The sequence below is a fragment of the Anabrus simplex genome, chromosome 4 (assembly GCF_040414725.1).
Source record: "Anabrus simplex isolate iqAnaSimp1 chromosome 4, ASM4041472v1, whole genome shotgun sequence".
NCBI classification, from domain to species: Eukaryota; Metazoa; Arthropoda; class Insecta; order Orthoptera; family Tettigoniidae; genus Anabrus; species Anabrus simplex.
In genome coordinates, this window is record NC_090268.1 from 106,578,299 (window position 1) to 106,593,451 (window position 15,153).

Genomic DNA, 15,153 nt, shown 5'->3' on the forward strand with positions numbered 1-15,153 from the left:
AGCCTTATCTCTGATTCCTCTTCTCTACTCATATCATTTATGTATATGAGAAAACATGAAGGTCCAATAATGCTGCCTTGAGTATTATCCATCATAGAATTTCTTGATGTACAGGTGTGGAAGACATGAACTCGCGAACCGTTTATCATATAAAATGAACAGGTGTTTTAAATCTTCCTTTCCTTCTTAGTCGGCTTAGGTGTTCCGATGACAAACAGCACTTGTTCATTAACTCATGTGACATTGAAACATAGTATATAACAACCTGTAGAGAGAGATAGACCCTCAGATGGTGATATCTACGTCGAGGAGTAACATGAAGACATATTCATTAGGAATTTTGGGGCTACTGGCGTTCTGTGTGCTTCAAGGTGCAACAGCCCTTCCCAAGTATGCGGGCTCAACCACGGACTGGAAACAGTTTCTTCCAGGTATTTTTTATATTCTGAACATTCACTTTCTTCGTTGTGGTTATTATGTTAATGGCCGAAATAAGGATATTATCTGCACCTTCGGAACACTAATTGAAGGAAGAAGAGGGAGAATGGTGGTGTCGGCTAAAGAAGGAAAGGTAAAGAAATGATAAAGCATAATTGGGAATCTCGGAAAAGAATGGGAGTTTATCAGAGGAGGTTGGAAGAGACAGATGAAAGAAAAACTTGATACAAGAAAGTAGGAGCATTGCACGTCACAGCTTGTAGTCACCACCCACGTCTGTAGTGAGAGTCAACTCAAAACCTAAGCGGTCCCTTTGATGTTAGCCACACTTCTGGTCAGTGAAGTGGTAAATAGTTCCTATGTTTGTTGCTTGTTGCTGCAGTCAGGAGCTTCCCTCAGTTTGGATAGATATTATGGTGAACTGACTTGACTAATTAAAAAAAAAAAATGCGCTGTAAAAATATGGAAAATGTTTCACAAGTTGTATGTTATTCGGGTTCGTTACCAACTCTTATATTTCAAACTTAGATGGCTGTGAATAGTTAATGTTCTCGGTAGTGCATGTAACAAAATAATTATTTAACATGAGTTTGATATCTTATTGCATTGCGTACTTTTAAGCTTTGTTCGAGTTTATTCCATTGATGTATAGTTCGCATAATTTTTACGGCGTTTAAGATGTATCCAAGAAAACTGTTTGGCAGTACTGGTTGCAGTAGCATGCTCAATACTCATAATGGCTGCCAGCCATGAGCAACACGTGGGTGATGCTATGACGCTTGAATCGCAAGTGAAATACTTTAAAGCTAATAAAAAAGGGAAGAGGGGGTGGGGAGGAATTAAGTAGGAAGTCTAAACAAATTGTATTGACAGTTTACAGTAGCCTACTAGATGAGAATCTGCTGTGGACTGTGGAAGAAGTGGTAAAGAAACAGGAAGGGCCTTAACACGGTATAGGTATAGGATCCTTAGCGTACTCGAAATAAAAATAATAATAATAATAATAATAATAATTTGTACTTTATTTTCGTAACTGCCCTCTATCTGCAGAAATGTTGTCATAAGGGGATCATGAGTTCGTTTTTACCTTCCGAATGAAGAGACTACAATATTTACAACATTCCTGGAAACACTGTATTTTGCAATCCTACTCATAGGTGGGTTTTCAGCTTGTTGAACTGCGAGAAACTGCCAATGTCAGTCGTTGCACGAGAGAGGAACCGTATACTTATGTCGTCATACTTTTCGTTGTAAGTCCCCACGTGCCTCACACAAATTACATTATGAAATAAAAATAAACCTTGCTTCTCTTGCCTCGGTATTCATCAGTAATCTGTAGGTTTTACATGGTCAATGAAGGAATAAATAGGAATGGTACGTAATCAAAGTAGAACTATATGAAAGGAAGTGATTTCTATTAATACTACTCTATTTGAGAATGAAGTACTTGTCAGATAGATGCACGACGTTAATAATAATCTAGCTCTGGCGGAGAAGGAGAACCGGGACGGGAAGGGGGAAAAGGTGACGTGCTCACATGCGGAAGGATACTTTTCCTCAGCTCTTGAATTGACTTTCAGTATAGCAGGTCGAGAGTTCCAGAGGGATTCTTTTTTTAAGCATTTCCAAGTAGCCACACAGTCACGACGTAGAATAGTCTGTAGTCTTACTTCCCATTATTTGTATAACGTATCGTAGTGAAACTGTAAAATAGATGACATTGGTTTGGACAATCCAGTAGGATTCCAGCAAGATATAGTAGATATCCTGGATTCAGGAGGTCAAATGGACTGTATTGCGATTGACCTATCTAAGGCATTTGATTGGGCAGATCATGGGAGACTACTGGCAAAAATGAGTGAAATTGGACTAGAAAAGAGAGTGACTGAATGGGTGATTAATTTCTAAAAAATAGATCTCAGAGAATTAAAGTAGACGAAGCTTTATCTGTCCCTGCAATAATTAAGAGGGGAATTCCTCAAGGCAGTATGATTGGACCCTTTAGGTTTCTTATATACCTATATCAATGATATGTGTAAAGAAGTGGAATCAGAGGTAAGGCTGTTTGCAGAGGATGTTATTCTGTACGGAGTAATAAATAAGTTACAAGATTGTGAGCAACTGCAAAATTACCTCGATAATGTTGTGAGATGGGCAGTAGGCAATGGTATGATGATACACGGGGTTAAAAGCCAGGTTGTGAGTTTCACAAATAGGAAAAGTCCTCTCAGTTTTAATCAGAGCGTTGATGGGGTGAAAGTTCCTTTTGGGGATCATTGTGTGTACCTAGGTGTTAATATAAGGAAAGGATCTTCATTGGGGTAATCACATAAATATGATTGTGAATAAAGGGTGAAGATCTCTGCACATGGTTATGAGGGTATTGAGGGGTTCTAGTAAGGATGTACCGGCCCCGTTGTGTAGGGGTAGCGTGCCTGCCTCTCACCCAGGTTCGATTCCCGGCCAGATCAGGGATAGGGAATCTGAGGGCTGGTTCGAGGTCCACTCAGCCTACGTGATTAGAACTGAGGAGCTATCTGACGGTGAGATGGCGGCCCCGGTCTCGAAAGCCCAGAATAACGACCGAGGATGCGTCCTGCTGACTACACGGCCCGTCGTAATCTGCAGGCCTTCGGACTGAGCAGCGGTCGCTGGGCAGGCCAAAGCCCTTTCAAGGGCGTTAAGTACCGTGTTTTTTTTAAAAGTAAGGATGTAAAGGAGAGGGCATATAAGTCTCTGGTAAGGCCCCAACTAGAGTATGGTTCCAGTGTATGGGACCCTCACCAGGATTACTTGATTCAAGAACTGGAAAAAAAAGAAAAGAAAAGAAAAGCAGCGCGATTTGTTCAGGGTGATTTCTGACAAAAGAGTAGCGTTACTAAAATTTTGCAAAGTTTGGACTGGGAATATTTGGGTGAAAGGAGACGAGCTACTCGACTAAGTGGTACGTTCCGAGCTGTTAACAGAGAGATGGCGTGAATGACATCAGTAGACGAATAAGTTTGAGTGGTGTCTTTAAAAGTAGGAAAGATCACAATATGAAGATAAAGCTGGAAATCACGAGGACAAATTGGGGCAAAGGGGAGTTAGGGATTGGAATAACTTACCAAGGGAGATGTTCAATAAATTTCCAAATTCTTTGCGATCATTTAAGAAAAGACTAGGAAAACAACAGATAGGGAATCTGCCACCTGGGCGACTGCCCTAAATGCAGATCAGTAGTCACTGATTGATCTAGTTAATAAAAAAAAAATCTGTGACTGAAACCGACAATTAGTTCAGAATTGAAGTTACCAGGCACACTTCATTCTCGATAAGTGTACAGGGCTGTTGATTAAGAGTTCCAAGTCGTTTTGAAGTTCTAATGTTCACGGATATTCTTTGGAAACATGAACTAATTTGGATACAAATTGATCAGTTTTACATTTTGTGCGGTTCTACTCACGCACAAATTACGCGCAGTTAAGTTACACATATATTAAAACATGACGTAATAAACACAGTCTGTAAAATATTGATAATTAACTGGTTTTCTATTGGGTACTATTACACAATTTTATATTGTGATATTGATGAGTACATGTTGGTGTACTGTGCAAGATCAGTATTTGCATTTTACTAGTGAAATCAGCATTGTCGCAGGGTTCATCAGTACGGAAGGCCTTGCGAAGCGAATGGATATCAGACTGTTTATTTTTCTAGAATCCCAGTGGGAGAAAATGAATCAATCTTGTTTTAATTGCAATTTAAAGGGATATTTCCATTTTAACACGGGTATGTTCTTGGGCTTGGGATCCCTCTGGAAATAGCGTGGACAGTTCTGCGTGGACAGAAAATCGACACGGTGGTGAGCAGGTATCCCTTGTTCGTCGCCTATCTATACGAAATCATCTTCTTCTTCTTAATCTGTTTACCCTCCAGGGTCGGTTTTTCCCTCGGACTCAGCGAGGGATCCCACCTCTACCGCCTCAAGAGCAGTGTCCTGGAGCTTCAGACTTTGGGTCGGGGGATACAACTGGGGAGAATGACCAGTACATCACCAAGGCGACCTCACCTGCTATGCTGAACAGGGGCCTTGTGGAGGGATGGGAGGATTGGATGGGACAGGCAAGGAAGAGAGAAGGAGGTGGCTGTGGCCTTAAGTTAGGTACCATCCCGGCATTTGCCTGGAGGAGAAGTGGGAAACCACGGAAAACCACTTCGAGGATGGCTGAGGTGGGAATCGAACCCACCTCTACTCAGTTGATCTCCCGAGGCTGAGTGGACCCCGTTTCAGCCCTCGTACCACTTTTCAAATTTCGTGGCAGAGCCGGGAATCGAACCCGGACATCCGGGGGTGGCAGCTAATCACGCTAACCACTACACGACAGAGGCGGACTTCGTCATCTTCTTCCTCGCGTTATTACCGTGTGCCATAACTCTGCCTTCTGTATACAGTATTTTAAATCCCTCATGCATTGGCTGGGATTCAAACTACTCCCGCCGGGCTGAATGGCTAAGACGGTTGAGGCGCTGGCCCTCTGACCCCAACTTAATAGTTTCGATCCTGGCTCAGTCCGGTGGTACTTGAAGGTGCTCAATTATATCAGCCTCGTGTCGCTAGATCTACTGCCACGTAAAATAACTCCTGCGGGGCAAAATTCCGGCACCTCGGCATCTCCGAAAACCAAAAAGTAGTTGGTGGGACGTAAAGCCATTATTATTATTATTATTATTATTATTATTATTATTATTATTATTATTATTATTATTATTATTATTATTATTATTATTTATTTATTTATTTATTTGAACTACTGCCATCTTGTTCAGAAGCCTGTGACGATACCACTATCTATTATGCCCTCAGAGTAAGCTGCACGTCTTCCGTGGCTCAGGCGGCAGCGCGCCAGCCTCTCACCGCTGGGTTTCGGTGTTCAAATCTCGGTCGCTCCATGTGAGAATTGTGCTGGACAAAGCGGAGGCGGGGCAGGTTTTTCTCCGGATACTCCGGTTTTCCCTGACATATTTCATTCATTAATCATTGCCCCAGAGGAGTGCTACAAGCTTCTGCAGCTGGCACAATTCCGATCCTCGCCACTAAATGGGTGCTTCATTCATTCCTTTCCTGACCCGGTCGAATGACTGGAAACAGGCTGTGGATTTTCAGTACCGTAAGCTGTTCGAGTGCTAGTAAATAGAACAAGGGTTGGCAAATCTGTTGCCATATCTCTGAGTTTTTTCCGGTCGAAAGTATGTTCTACTCAGATTCTTCTTTATCTAAGCCCTAAAAATGCTTTCCAGTCTGAGGTGGTGAATATTGTTTCAGTAAAGGTGTACAATTCCCCCTTAGCATGAAGTACACAGTTTAGGACTCACCAACCCGTCTCAGAAATATATTTAGACACCTTTTATAGTAAAAATACGAAATCGTGCGACATTGTCCATACCTCCCGACTGAAGAGCCATTGCCATTGGTTGAATTGTATTAAATATTACGTCACTTCCAGAACTCATCTCTGAGATTTCATTATCAATAACCGAAAAATAAAAGCCCATTTGCTGTAGGTCAATGAGAGGCATGCTATGCACCCCTAACGTGTTAGACCAGTGGGTTTTGTCATTATCCAGGACGTGTGCAGATTATTAATATGTTACACACCTTGGAATGTTTAGTCGACGGTTGGCAATCGTGTAATTAAGTAAGATAGGTCATTAGGAAGAAAACGTCATGCGTGGCACGATATACCGGTCTTGGAGGGGAGGTAATTGTATACCTTTGCCATTGTTTTAAGGGGAAGTCAACTAGTACCGTATAATTTTGTAATTTTGTGAATATATTGTATTGAAAAGGTGGAAACATTTACGTTATTATTATTATTACTTATATATTATTCTCAGTTCAATACGGACCAAAAACATGAAATTCATAACCATCAAGGAAGTCAACTGGGCAAATATCCTCTCTCGCTCACCGGGCGAGCTAGCCGTGCATGAAGATGGTTTTCCGTGGTTTCCCATTTTCACACCAGGCAAATGCTGGGGCTGTACCATAATTAAGGCCACGGCCGCTTCCTTCCCATTCCTAGGCCTTTCCTGTCCCATTGTCGCCATAAGACCTATCTGTGTCGGTGCGATGTAAAGCAAAAAAAAAAAAATCCTCTCTTAATATTAATCAGAGGGGAAAATTGAAGGAGTTCCGACCTGCGAGGTATGTGGATATCGGAAAAATAAAGAGAAGGGCTAGGAAAGGCTACAAAAGGCGTTAAAATGAGACTCCGTAGACCTCGTAAACCTAATACCGTCAGGGTCGGAAGGGGACAAAAGTGGAACATGAGAGGTCGGATAGAAGAGATGAAAGTTAGGAGACTGACACGAGAAAGTGGCAACAATGCCAGACTCGGCTAAGGACCCCATGGTTACCAACCCGCGTTCCTAAGTTGAGAGCTCCTGGGGGTCACACTTTAAGTCGCCTCTTACAAAAGGCAGGACATTCCGTGGATGCATTTCTACCGCCCACACCCACAGGGTGGGGAATAACACACACAAAATACAACATTATTACGAGTTTGTGTTGGTGTATTAAGCAAGATTTAAATTTGTATTTTACTAGTGGAAAGATGAAAGTAGGGAAGTAGGGAGAATCTGCATGACGGATAGCAGATTCGAAATTGAAGTGGATGGACCTGGCTGTGCTACTAGAACGGCGATGTGTTCCCCTGTGGGTGGGGACAGTAGAACAACACACACGGTATGTATCCCCTGCCTGTCGTAAGAGGCGACTAGGAGGGGCCCCAAGGGCTCTGAACTTTGGAGCGTGGGCTGGCGACCACGGGACCCTAGCTGAGTCCTGACATTGCTTCCACTTACTTGTTCCAGGCTCCTCACTTTCATCTATCCTATCCGTCCTCCCTTGGTCAACACTTCTTCTTTTCCGACCCCGATGCTATTAGGTTTCTGAGGGCTAGGGAGTCTTTCATTTTCACGCCTTCATGGCCCTTATCTTTCTTTGGCCGATACCTTCATTTTTTGAAGTGTCGGATCCCTTCCATATTTTCTCTCTGATTAGTGTTATATAGAGGATGGTTGCCTAGTTGTACTTCCTCTTAAAACAATAATCACCACCACCACCACCACCACCAATGGCAGTGTGGGAGAAAGAAGGAAGCTTGTCCAAAATTTTTGATATCGTGATCTTGACTACGGGGCCCTCTATTTTATGTGCAATACGAACGCCATGGCCACAGTCCATTTAAAAAAAGTCATACTTTGCCCTCGATTCGAACTGCTGCAAATTTGTTAGGAAGGCACTGTCAATATCGTCAATATCACCCTGGTATCGTCCTTCTCAGAGTAAGGTGTAGGAAAGCTGATTAGTGTAACGGTTGGTCAATCTCTTGCAATATGTCAGAGTTTTATTTTTATTATATTTTTTCCCCTTCGAAATTGTTCTACACAGATTTTTTGTTGTCTAGGGAATGCTTTCAAAAGCCCAAATGGATAGACTACTAATAATTATCAATAATGTGAACAGTTGGTTAGATCATATCTTACACTTATCAATACTAGTAGTAGTACGATATAACACTGTAGGAGACAACATAATAGACCCTAAAGAATCATTGTTAATAACTGGGGGGTGTGGAAGAGGAGCCTGTCTGTTGGCATACTCCGAAAGCATTATGCTATGCATGTGTTAAGCGATTCATTATTTAATTATTTTTTTTGTCATTAAAGGACAGTCAGTCGCTCATACTGTACTCAGATCTAAATTCAGTCGTTGGGGATGACGTAAGCAAAGGTTCAGTAGACCAATGGCTTTAGTAACTACCAAATAATAATAATAATAATAATAATAATAATAATAATAATAATAATAATAATAATAATAATAATAATAATAATAATAATAATAATAATAATAATAATAATAATAATAATAATAATAATAATAATAATAATAATAATAATAATAATAATAATAATAATAATAATAATAATAATAATAATAATAATAATAATAATAATAATAATAATAATAATAATAATAATAATAATAATAATAATAATAATGTTTTATTTATTCTGGCAAAGTTAGGGATGTACTCCCTTCCTTACACTTAACCAGTCTTGACCTACAGCACTGTTAATAATAACTACTGATGATAATAATATGATAACAATATGATAACAAAATGTACTGGTACAACAAATTACTTTTTCAATAAGTAATCAATAAAACTACAATTATTTCACAGAATGCTAATATTTAGGAAATTACTGCATTTGTTCACATGAGGTGGAATAATACCCAACTTTGCGAGGGAAAAGATATTACTCCATTTTGTGTTTTTTAACATAGGGACTCTTAAGTGGCTATTACCACCAAGTGAGACCAACCATGGCATCTTGTAACTTTCAAAATGATTGCTCCCAAGCAAAGTTTGGATGTCATACTTTTGTTCTTGTTATTATTAGTCCCAATTTTTTTGAGTGCCAACAAATTCAAAATATTGTATGTTTATTCCAGTTCCATTCTTGACCATGTAGAATGTGGTTATCTAAACTTTGATCAGTAACCACAAGCTGTGAATAAATGAACGAATGCACTACTATGATTAAAACTGTTTCATTTTGTCGGGCTGAGTTGCTTGGACGGTAGAGAGCTGGCCTTCTGAGTCCAGCTTGGCAGGTTCGATTCTGGTTCAGTCTGGTGGTATTTTAAGGTGCTCAAATGTGTCAGCCTCGTGTCGGTAGATTTACTGGCTTGTAAAAGAACCCCTATGGGACAAAATTCTGACATCTTAGAATCTCTATAAACCTTAACAGTAGTTAGTGGGACATAAAAGTCAATAATATTATTATTGTTTCAATTTTGTACCCTGGAGTTATATGGCAGGCCTCTTAGAAGGCCAAGGAGGTTTAAAATGGTGAAGGTGAGGGGTTGGCGGCTATGTCTTATACTAGAAACTGCCTCGGCATTTGCCTTAGTGCAGGAGAATGGAAAACCATGGATAAATATTCTCAAGATAGCTGACGGTGGGGACCAACCCCTCTCCATCTTCCGGTTGCAGAGATGTAGAGCCATAGTAGAGTCGTGGCTACCGGCCCCCACTTGTAGGTCGAAATCTACTCTGCATCTGCCAAACAAGTGCTTGTTGTGTCCTTGGTTTTATACCCTGGGCTTGATGCCTTGTGAGTCCAAAGATGCCAAACTCTCAGTACTATGTATATTAATTACTAAAATGTAGTGATTAAATTTTTATTTCAAGAAGTAAATTTCACATTTCTTGGCAGTTTCCTTTTCTTTCTGTTCATCCTACAATTTATCCAAAAGAGTTCCCCATTGTTCATTTTTTGAAGATCCTTTCTAAGAGTTACATGCAGAATAATATAAAATATACAGCTCACAAAGTAAATTAACAGCTGCCTATATATTGCACTCCCTTGAACGCAAGGTTGAACTTAAACACTGTGATGGTTTATCAGTTCATCAACATCAGGTGTCCATTCTATTAGGATCACAAAAGTCCACTTTCAAAACTTTCACCCTTTTTTATTAATATTTCTGTTTATGATTTGGACAAAACAAGCATAGATATTAAAAATATTTTTAAAATTGCTATAAAAACCCATTCTTTGTTCATTTTTGTCATTTGGTCATAGGCATAGGTATGCGCTATGGAGCAAAGTAGATAGTACTGAAATTAAAACCATGCTTTGAACATTAAGAATTGTCATTATAACATGCAAGGTGATAATTGTAGCACATATCCAACTGCACTGCTACAGCATGTTTTCAAAATGTGCACACTCCTGTCTTGCACATTATTCATAACTAGACCCCGGATTTCCATGCAAATGCGGTTTTAAATAAGCTAGTTACACTTCTCAAACTTTGCAAATATTCGTTTTATGACTTAACAATTCCAAATAACCATTCTTTTTTCCGTGCATGTTTGCATGTTTTGGCCCTTTTAGGAGAAAATTCATGCATAATGTATATTTGGAAGATTTTGGATTTAATAGCGAATATTTGGACGTTTAATACTGCATAATATGACTCTTCTCCTGACTTTGGCGCATATATATTGTTAACTTACATGATAGTGCCTTTTCTGAATGTTAGTTTGCAGAATTTGGGACAATTTTTCCTCGTTATAGACTACAGTATGTCTATTACTGTGAGACGGAGAGAATGCATTCCTGGCATCCTATGTGACGGTAGCCTACATACGGTAGAGGTCCTACGATCCAATTAACAAAACACTTTATTTTTGTTGCTTGAGTAAACAATGATGTAAGTCGGAAGGCCCCACGTCGATCTCTAATTCTTAGGAATAAGGTGTCCCGGTTTTACAATTGTACATTGCTATAAATTGAACCGTAAATTGTGCTTTACTCATTGACGGCTCATTTTTTAGTTTATGTTAGACGAACAAAACAAAACTTGTATCACACTTCTGTGACGCCGCGTTACTGAGATAGCAGCTTACAAACTCTGGTTTTGCATTGAACCCTCTTTCGTTGTTATCCTGGAATTTCCTACCCGTAACTCTCACTCGTCCTACGTGTTTGCTATCGCAGCACGCAATCGTTACCAGTTATTGAGGACATTCAAATGTGTCTGCAATCATCGCATGGAGAAGTAGCTGCGGCTGCTAGAGATAGGATGAACAAATTAATTCGTTCAAATCCTGATTTTGAATTCGTCAAGCTTATAAAAGGCGTACAATTTGACCTCACTTTATCCCAAATGTCTTCATTTAAGTATGCATCTGTCACTTTTTGTGATGTAGAAAGATCATTTTCTGTGTTGAAGAATGTGCTGACAGATAAACGGATGAGCTTAAATCAAGACAATTTGGAGAAATTACGGTATTTTTTGTACAATGTTTTGATAGTGCATATTTTTCAGTTTATTGTGCATGTTTTGCTATATGATAGTGCATGAATGCATGCATATTTTGAGATTTGATAGTGCATGGAAATCCGGGCTCTATTCATAACGATCCTGTAGATTGTTCAACATATTGATGACCACAGATTGCCACAAGAACACAAGAAATATCTTCTTTCATAATTTGGGAGCATTCCTAGGTGGATCATCTGACTGGAAAATGGATCTCTTCAGCATGCCCCATTTGTAGGATGGAGATAGGATGGGTGTGGGAATTCACGCATTATCTACAAGTGTTGTTGCTGTGGGGAAAATGACTGTCACAGTGTGGGCTATAGTTCCATCTTGCTGCATCCATTGACATTGCAGTGGCAGGTTTCTGATGACATTTGGTACTGTGTGATGTTCAGAGCATTTTTGTAATTTAACCAGACTAGACTAAGCTACACTGTAACATAACATGCATACCCACTCAATATTTCTAGCCTGCTGTATTTACCTCAGGTGTCTCCAGAGCATATTTGATGTTGGGTAAGCTCCAATTAAAATTTCGCTGTAAATTTCCCCTCTCTCTCTTCTAAGGAAATTTCACTTGGAGCCTCAAGGATACCAAGTCAAAAATTCTAAACTGTTTTAACTACAGAAACACAATCATTCCATAAACGTTTGAACATGTCTAGCAATTAATGTATTTACAGTCACTACGAAATACAAATACTTTCACAGCCCTTCAACATACCAAACCAGAGTGTCAAGGGTATCATACAATATTGTTCATTTTGGAATTTATGCTTTCATCACCTAGAATACAAAACTTATAGTCTGTTGCATCTGGAGGATGGTGGCACAGTTGTACTTTGTCTTAAAACTATAATCACCACCACCACCACCACCACCACCACCACCACCACCACTCTTTTATATCTAGGCTGTATGTCAAGCAATTTGTCTCATTTCACTTGGCATAAAACTCAAGACCATCTTGCCTAATATTACTTATTTATGTTTCAAAAAATATCATATTATGATATTCCTATACCAATCCATATTAATATTTAATGATTTTAAAATTTTAACTGCTCTATTTTGTCTTTCTAGCACAAAAACGTGCTGCATCACCAGAGGGAGAAGATGATGTTCAAGTTGCACCAGAGGAGCTCCCTCCTCAACAATTATCTTCCAATCCAATGACTCCATATCTATCCCTCCGACCATTTCTGCCTGTTAAACCAACATTCATGCCTCCTTTTGTAGATCCACAGATGTTTGTTGACAAGAAGGCTGCATTCTTAAACACCTTGTTTGGTAATTCAGGTGCTCTTCAAAACCCTGCTAATTCCACTGCTGCAACTTCACCTTTGATATGGCTACCACCTGCAAGCCCAAATTATTTTGCTCAGAAGAAGACTGAGTTCCTCAAGACATTGTTTTCATCCTTGGCAGCACAAAGCATTGCTCCCACGAGTCCTCAACAGGCAAAGAGAGATTTAACAGATACTAATCAAGTACTAGTACAATCTCAACTATCATCAGATTCGTCTTCACCAACTGTTGGCTGTAATACATGCCCCAGTAAGAAAAGTGATTTTTTACAGAAACTCTTTGATGTGTTGAATGAAGATGGTACTACAGAAGAAAGTTCTGTTACAGTTAAACCAACCATTGTACCTCTTGACTTCTGGGCACCCCCCACAGCAAGCGCAGCAACTTTAGCACGTGTTCCATTGAAGAAAACTCAACCTGTTATGGTTGATCCTAGCTTTTTTATGGATAAGAAAACAAAGTTTCTGAATACCTTATTCAGTAACCTTGCAGCGACTCCTAAAACAATGGGTGTTCCTCCAACAAAGGCCTCCATCGTACCTCCAAACTATTGGATACCTCCTGGAAAACCAGATACTGCCACCATTTATCAGCAAAAAGTTTCAGAGTTTCTAGACAAACTCTTTAAATCTCTAAATACAACTTCTGGTCCTGCTGCCACCAATAAAAGAGATGTTAATTCATTGCTTTCTGAAGATGGTACTGAAGAAAGTGATATTCACACTACCTCACTTAAACCTCGTTTTATTGGATCTCCTATGAGTATGTGGGGACCTTCAGCTTTTGCCCCAACTGTAAATCCAAAATTCTTTATTGACAAGAAAACTGAATTTCTTAACAAGTTGTTTACAAGTTTGAGCACACCTGCTGCTACAAATGAAGCAGTAGATCCCATGAATGATCCATCTATAACTGTAAAGCCAACTGTTGTTCCTCCAAACTTTTGGTCTCCATTTCCTTCTGGAGGTGTAAGTACAATTGGTGGCTCTCCTACTGTAAAGCCTACAATTGTGCCTCCTAATTTCTGGTCTCCTTTTGCATCTGTGGCAGGAAAAGATATAAATAGTGACCCAAGCCCTTCACTAGACAAGCCAATGGCTGCTATTGATCCATCTGTTTTTATAAACAAAAAAGCACAGTTCTTAGACAGTTTGTTTAATAGTCTTGATATTCCTTCAAAGATTGATGCAACCACTCAGGCACCAACACAGACAACATCAAAAACAACAGAGGCAACAGTGGAAACTAGTGATACCGATAACTCAGTTTTAGCATTTTTAATAGAAAGACTAATCCTGTCTGCAGATCCAGGTAATAATGTTTCTAAACGTAATAATGTGCATGAGGAAGAGAATACACATTCAAAGGATGTTTCTTCTGAAGAGGATTTTGGAGACTCTGATAATAATTTATCAACAAGATCTCTAAAGAAAACAGAAGATCCAGTATTATCAACCAGCCCTTTGCTTGTTGCCAAAGATAAAGTTGCAAACAGTATCATAGCTGAATTAGGAGGGATTAAAAATGAGATGATGACCACTGTAGAAGAAATTCTTAAGCAGAAAAAGGATATGGCCGAACAGGCTGCAGCTGTTAATCCATTTTCTTCGTATGGTATGAAAAGTCCTTATGGATTTGGTGGAGGGAAGATGTTCGGTGCTGGTATGAAGGGAGCTGGAAAGAAGGGAGAGACAGCAGCAGCCGATGGCAAAAAGAAAATGGGTGCCCCGTATGGTGGTAAATTTCCTTTCTGGGCACCAACACCTGCAACTAAACCAACTCCTGATCCAACTGCTCCATTACAAGAACGTCTAGATTTTTTGAATCAAGTTTTCGAAATGTTGACCAAACTTCAGGAAGATGTATCTTCAGCCGTTAATGAAGCTACTATTGAAAGCACGCCACAGACAACTGTCTCCCCTCTTGATGAGAATGATGTGATCAGTATATTGAGGAAAATGATAATGCAGCAAAAAAATTCAACCAAAACGGGCAAAAATAAACTATCCCCTCGAGACCTTTCATCGGAACATAACATCCACCCTGCTACTACTAACCCACTCCCTCCAAATGTAGTTCCTGAACTAATCAACGATGATACCAAGACTAGGAGTATTAAGATGGCTGTGCATCAAGGATACCAGAGCCTACCTCCAGGTACAGAGGAGATAATTGAAACAGGAGGTGGCAGTGAAGTGGATAATCATGAAGGAGGCGGGCTTAAGCTTCAGGTGAGTTAAATCATTTTCAGTATGATTTAGAAATTATAACTGATAATGAAGTAAACTCACTCCCTAGTCCCGAGGTGGTGCAGTTCTTTCCAGGCACACCCCCCCGATGAAGGAGAGCTGCATGTACCATTTTAACCACATTCCAGCCTTCCTTCCATTCTTAAATTTTTGGCTGTACTGGGAATCGAACTCGGGCGTCCACAGACAGCAGCTCATAATGCTAATTTTATGCTGTGGAGATGGACATAAATGATAGTAATCTGATTAATGCATGTATGTATG

The 15,153-nt window shown here is 39.8% G+C and overlaps 1 protein-coding gene across 2 annotated transcripts in view; it reads left to right on the top strand.

Annotated features, from left to right (window-relative positions):
• The first annotated feature begins 294 nt into the window (after positions 1–294).
• Positions 295–15,153, top strand: part of LOC136871668 (uncharacterized) — a 29,066-nt gene continuing 14,207 nt past the window's right edge. For both annotated transcript variants that reach the window (XM_067145162.2, XM_067145163.2), the window contains exons 1-2: positions 295–431; positions 12,416–14,871. In XM_067145162.2, the coding sequence (XP_067001263.2) occupies positions 317–431; positions 12,416–14,871 (2,571 nt within the window). In that variant the 5' untranslated portion in view covers positions 295–316. The remainder of the gene's footprint in view (positions 432–12,415; positions 14,872–15,153) is intronic.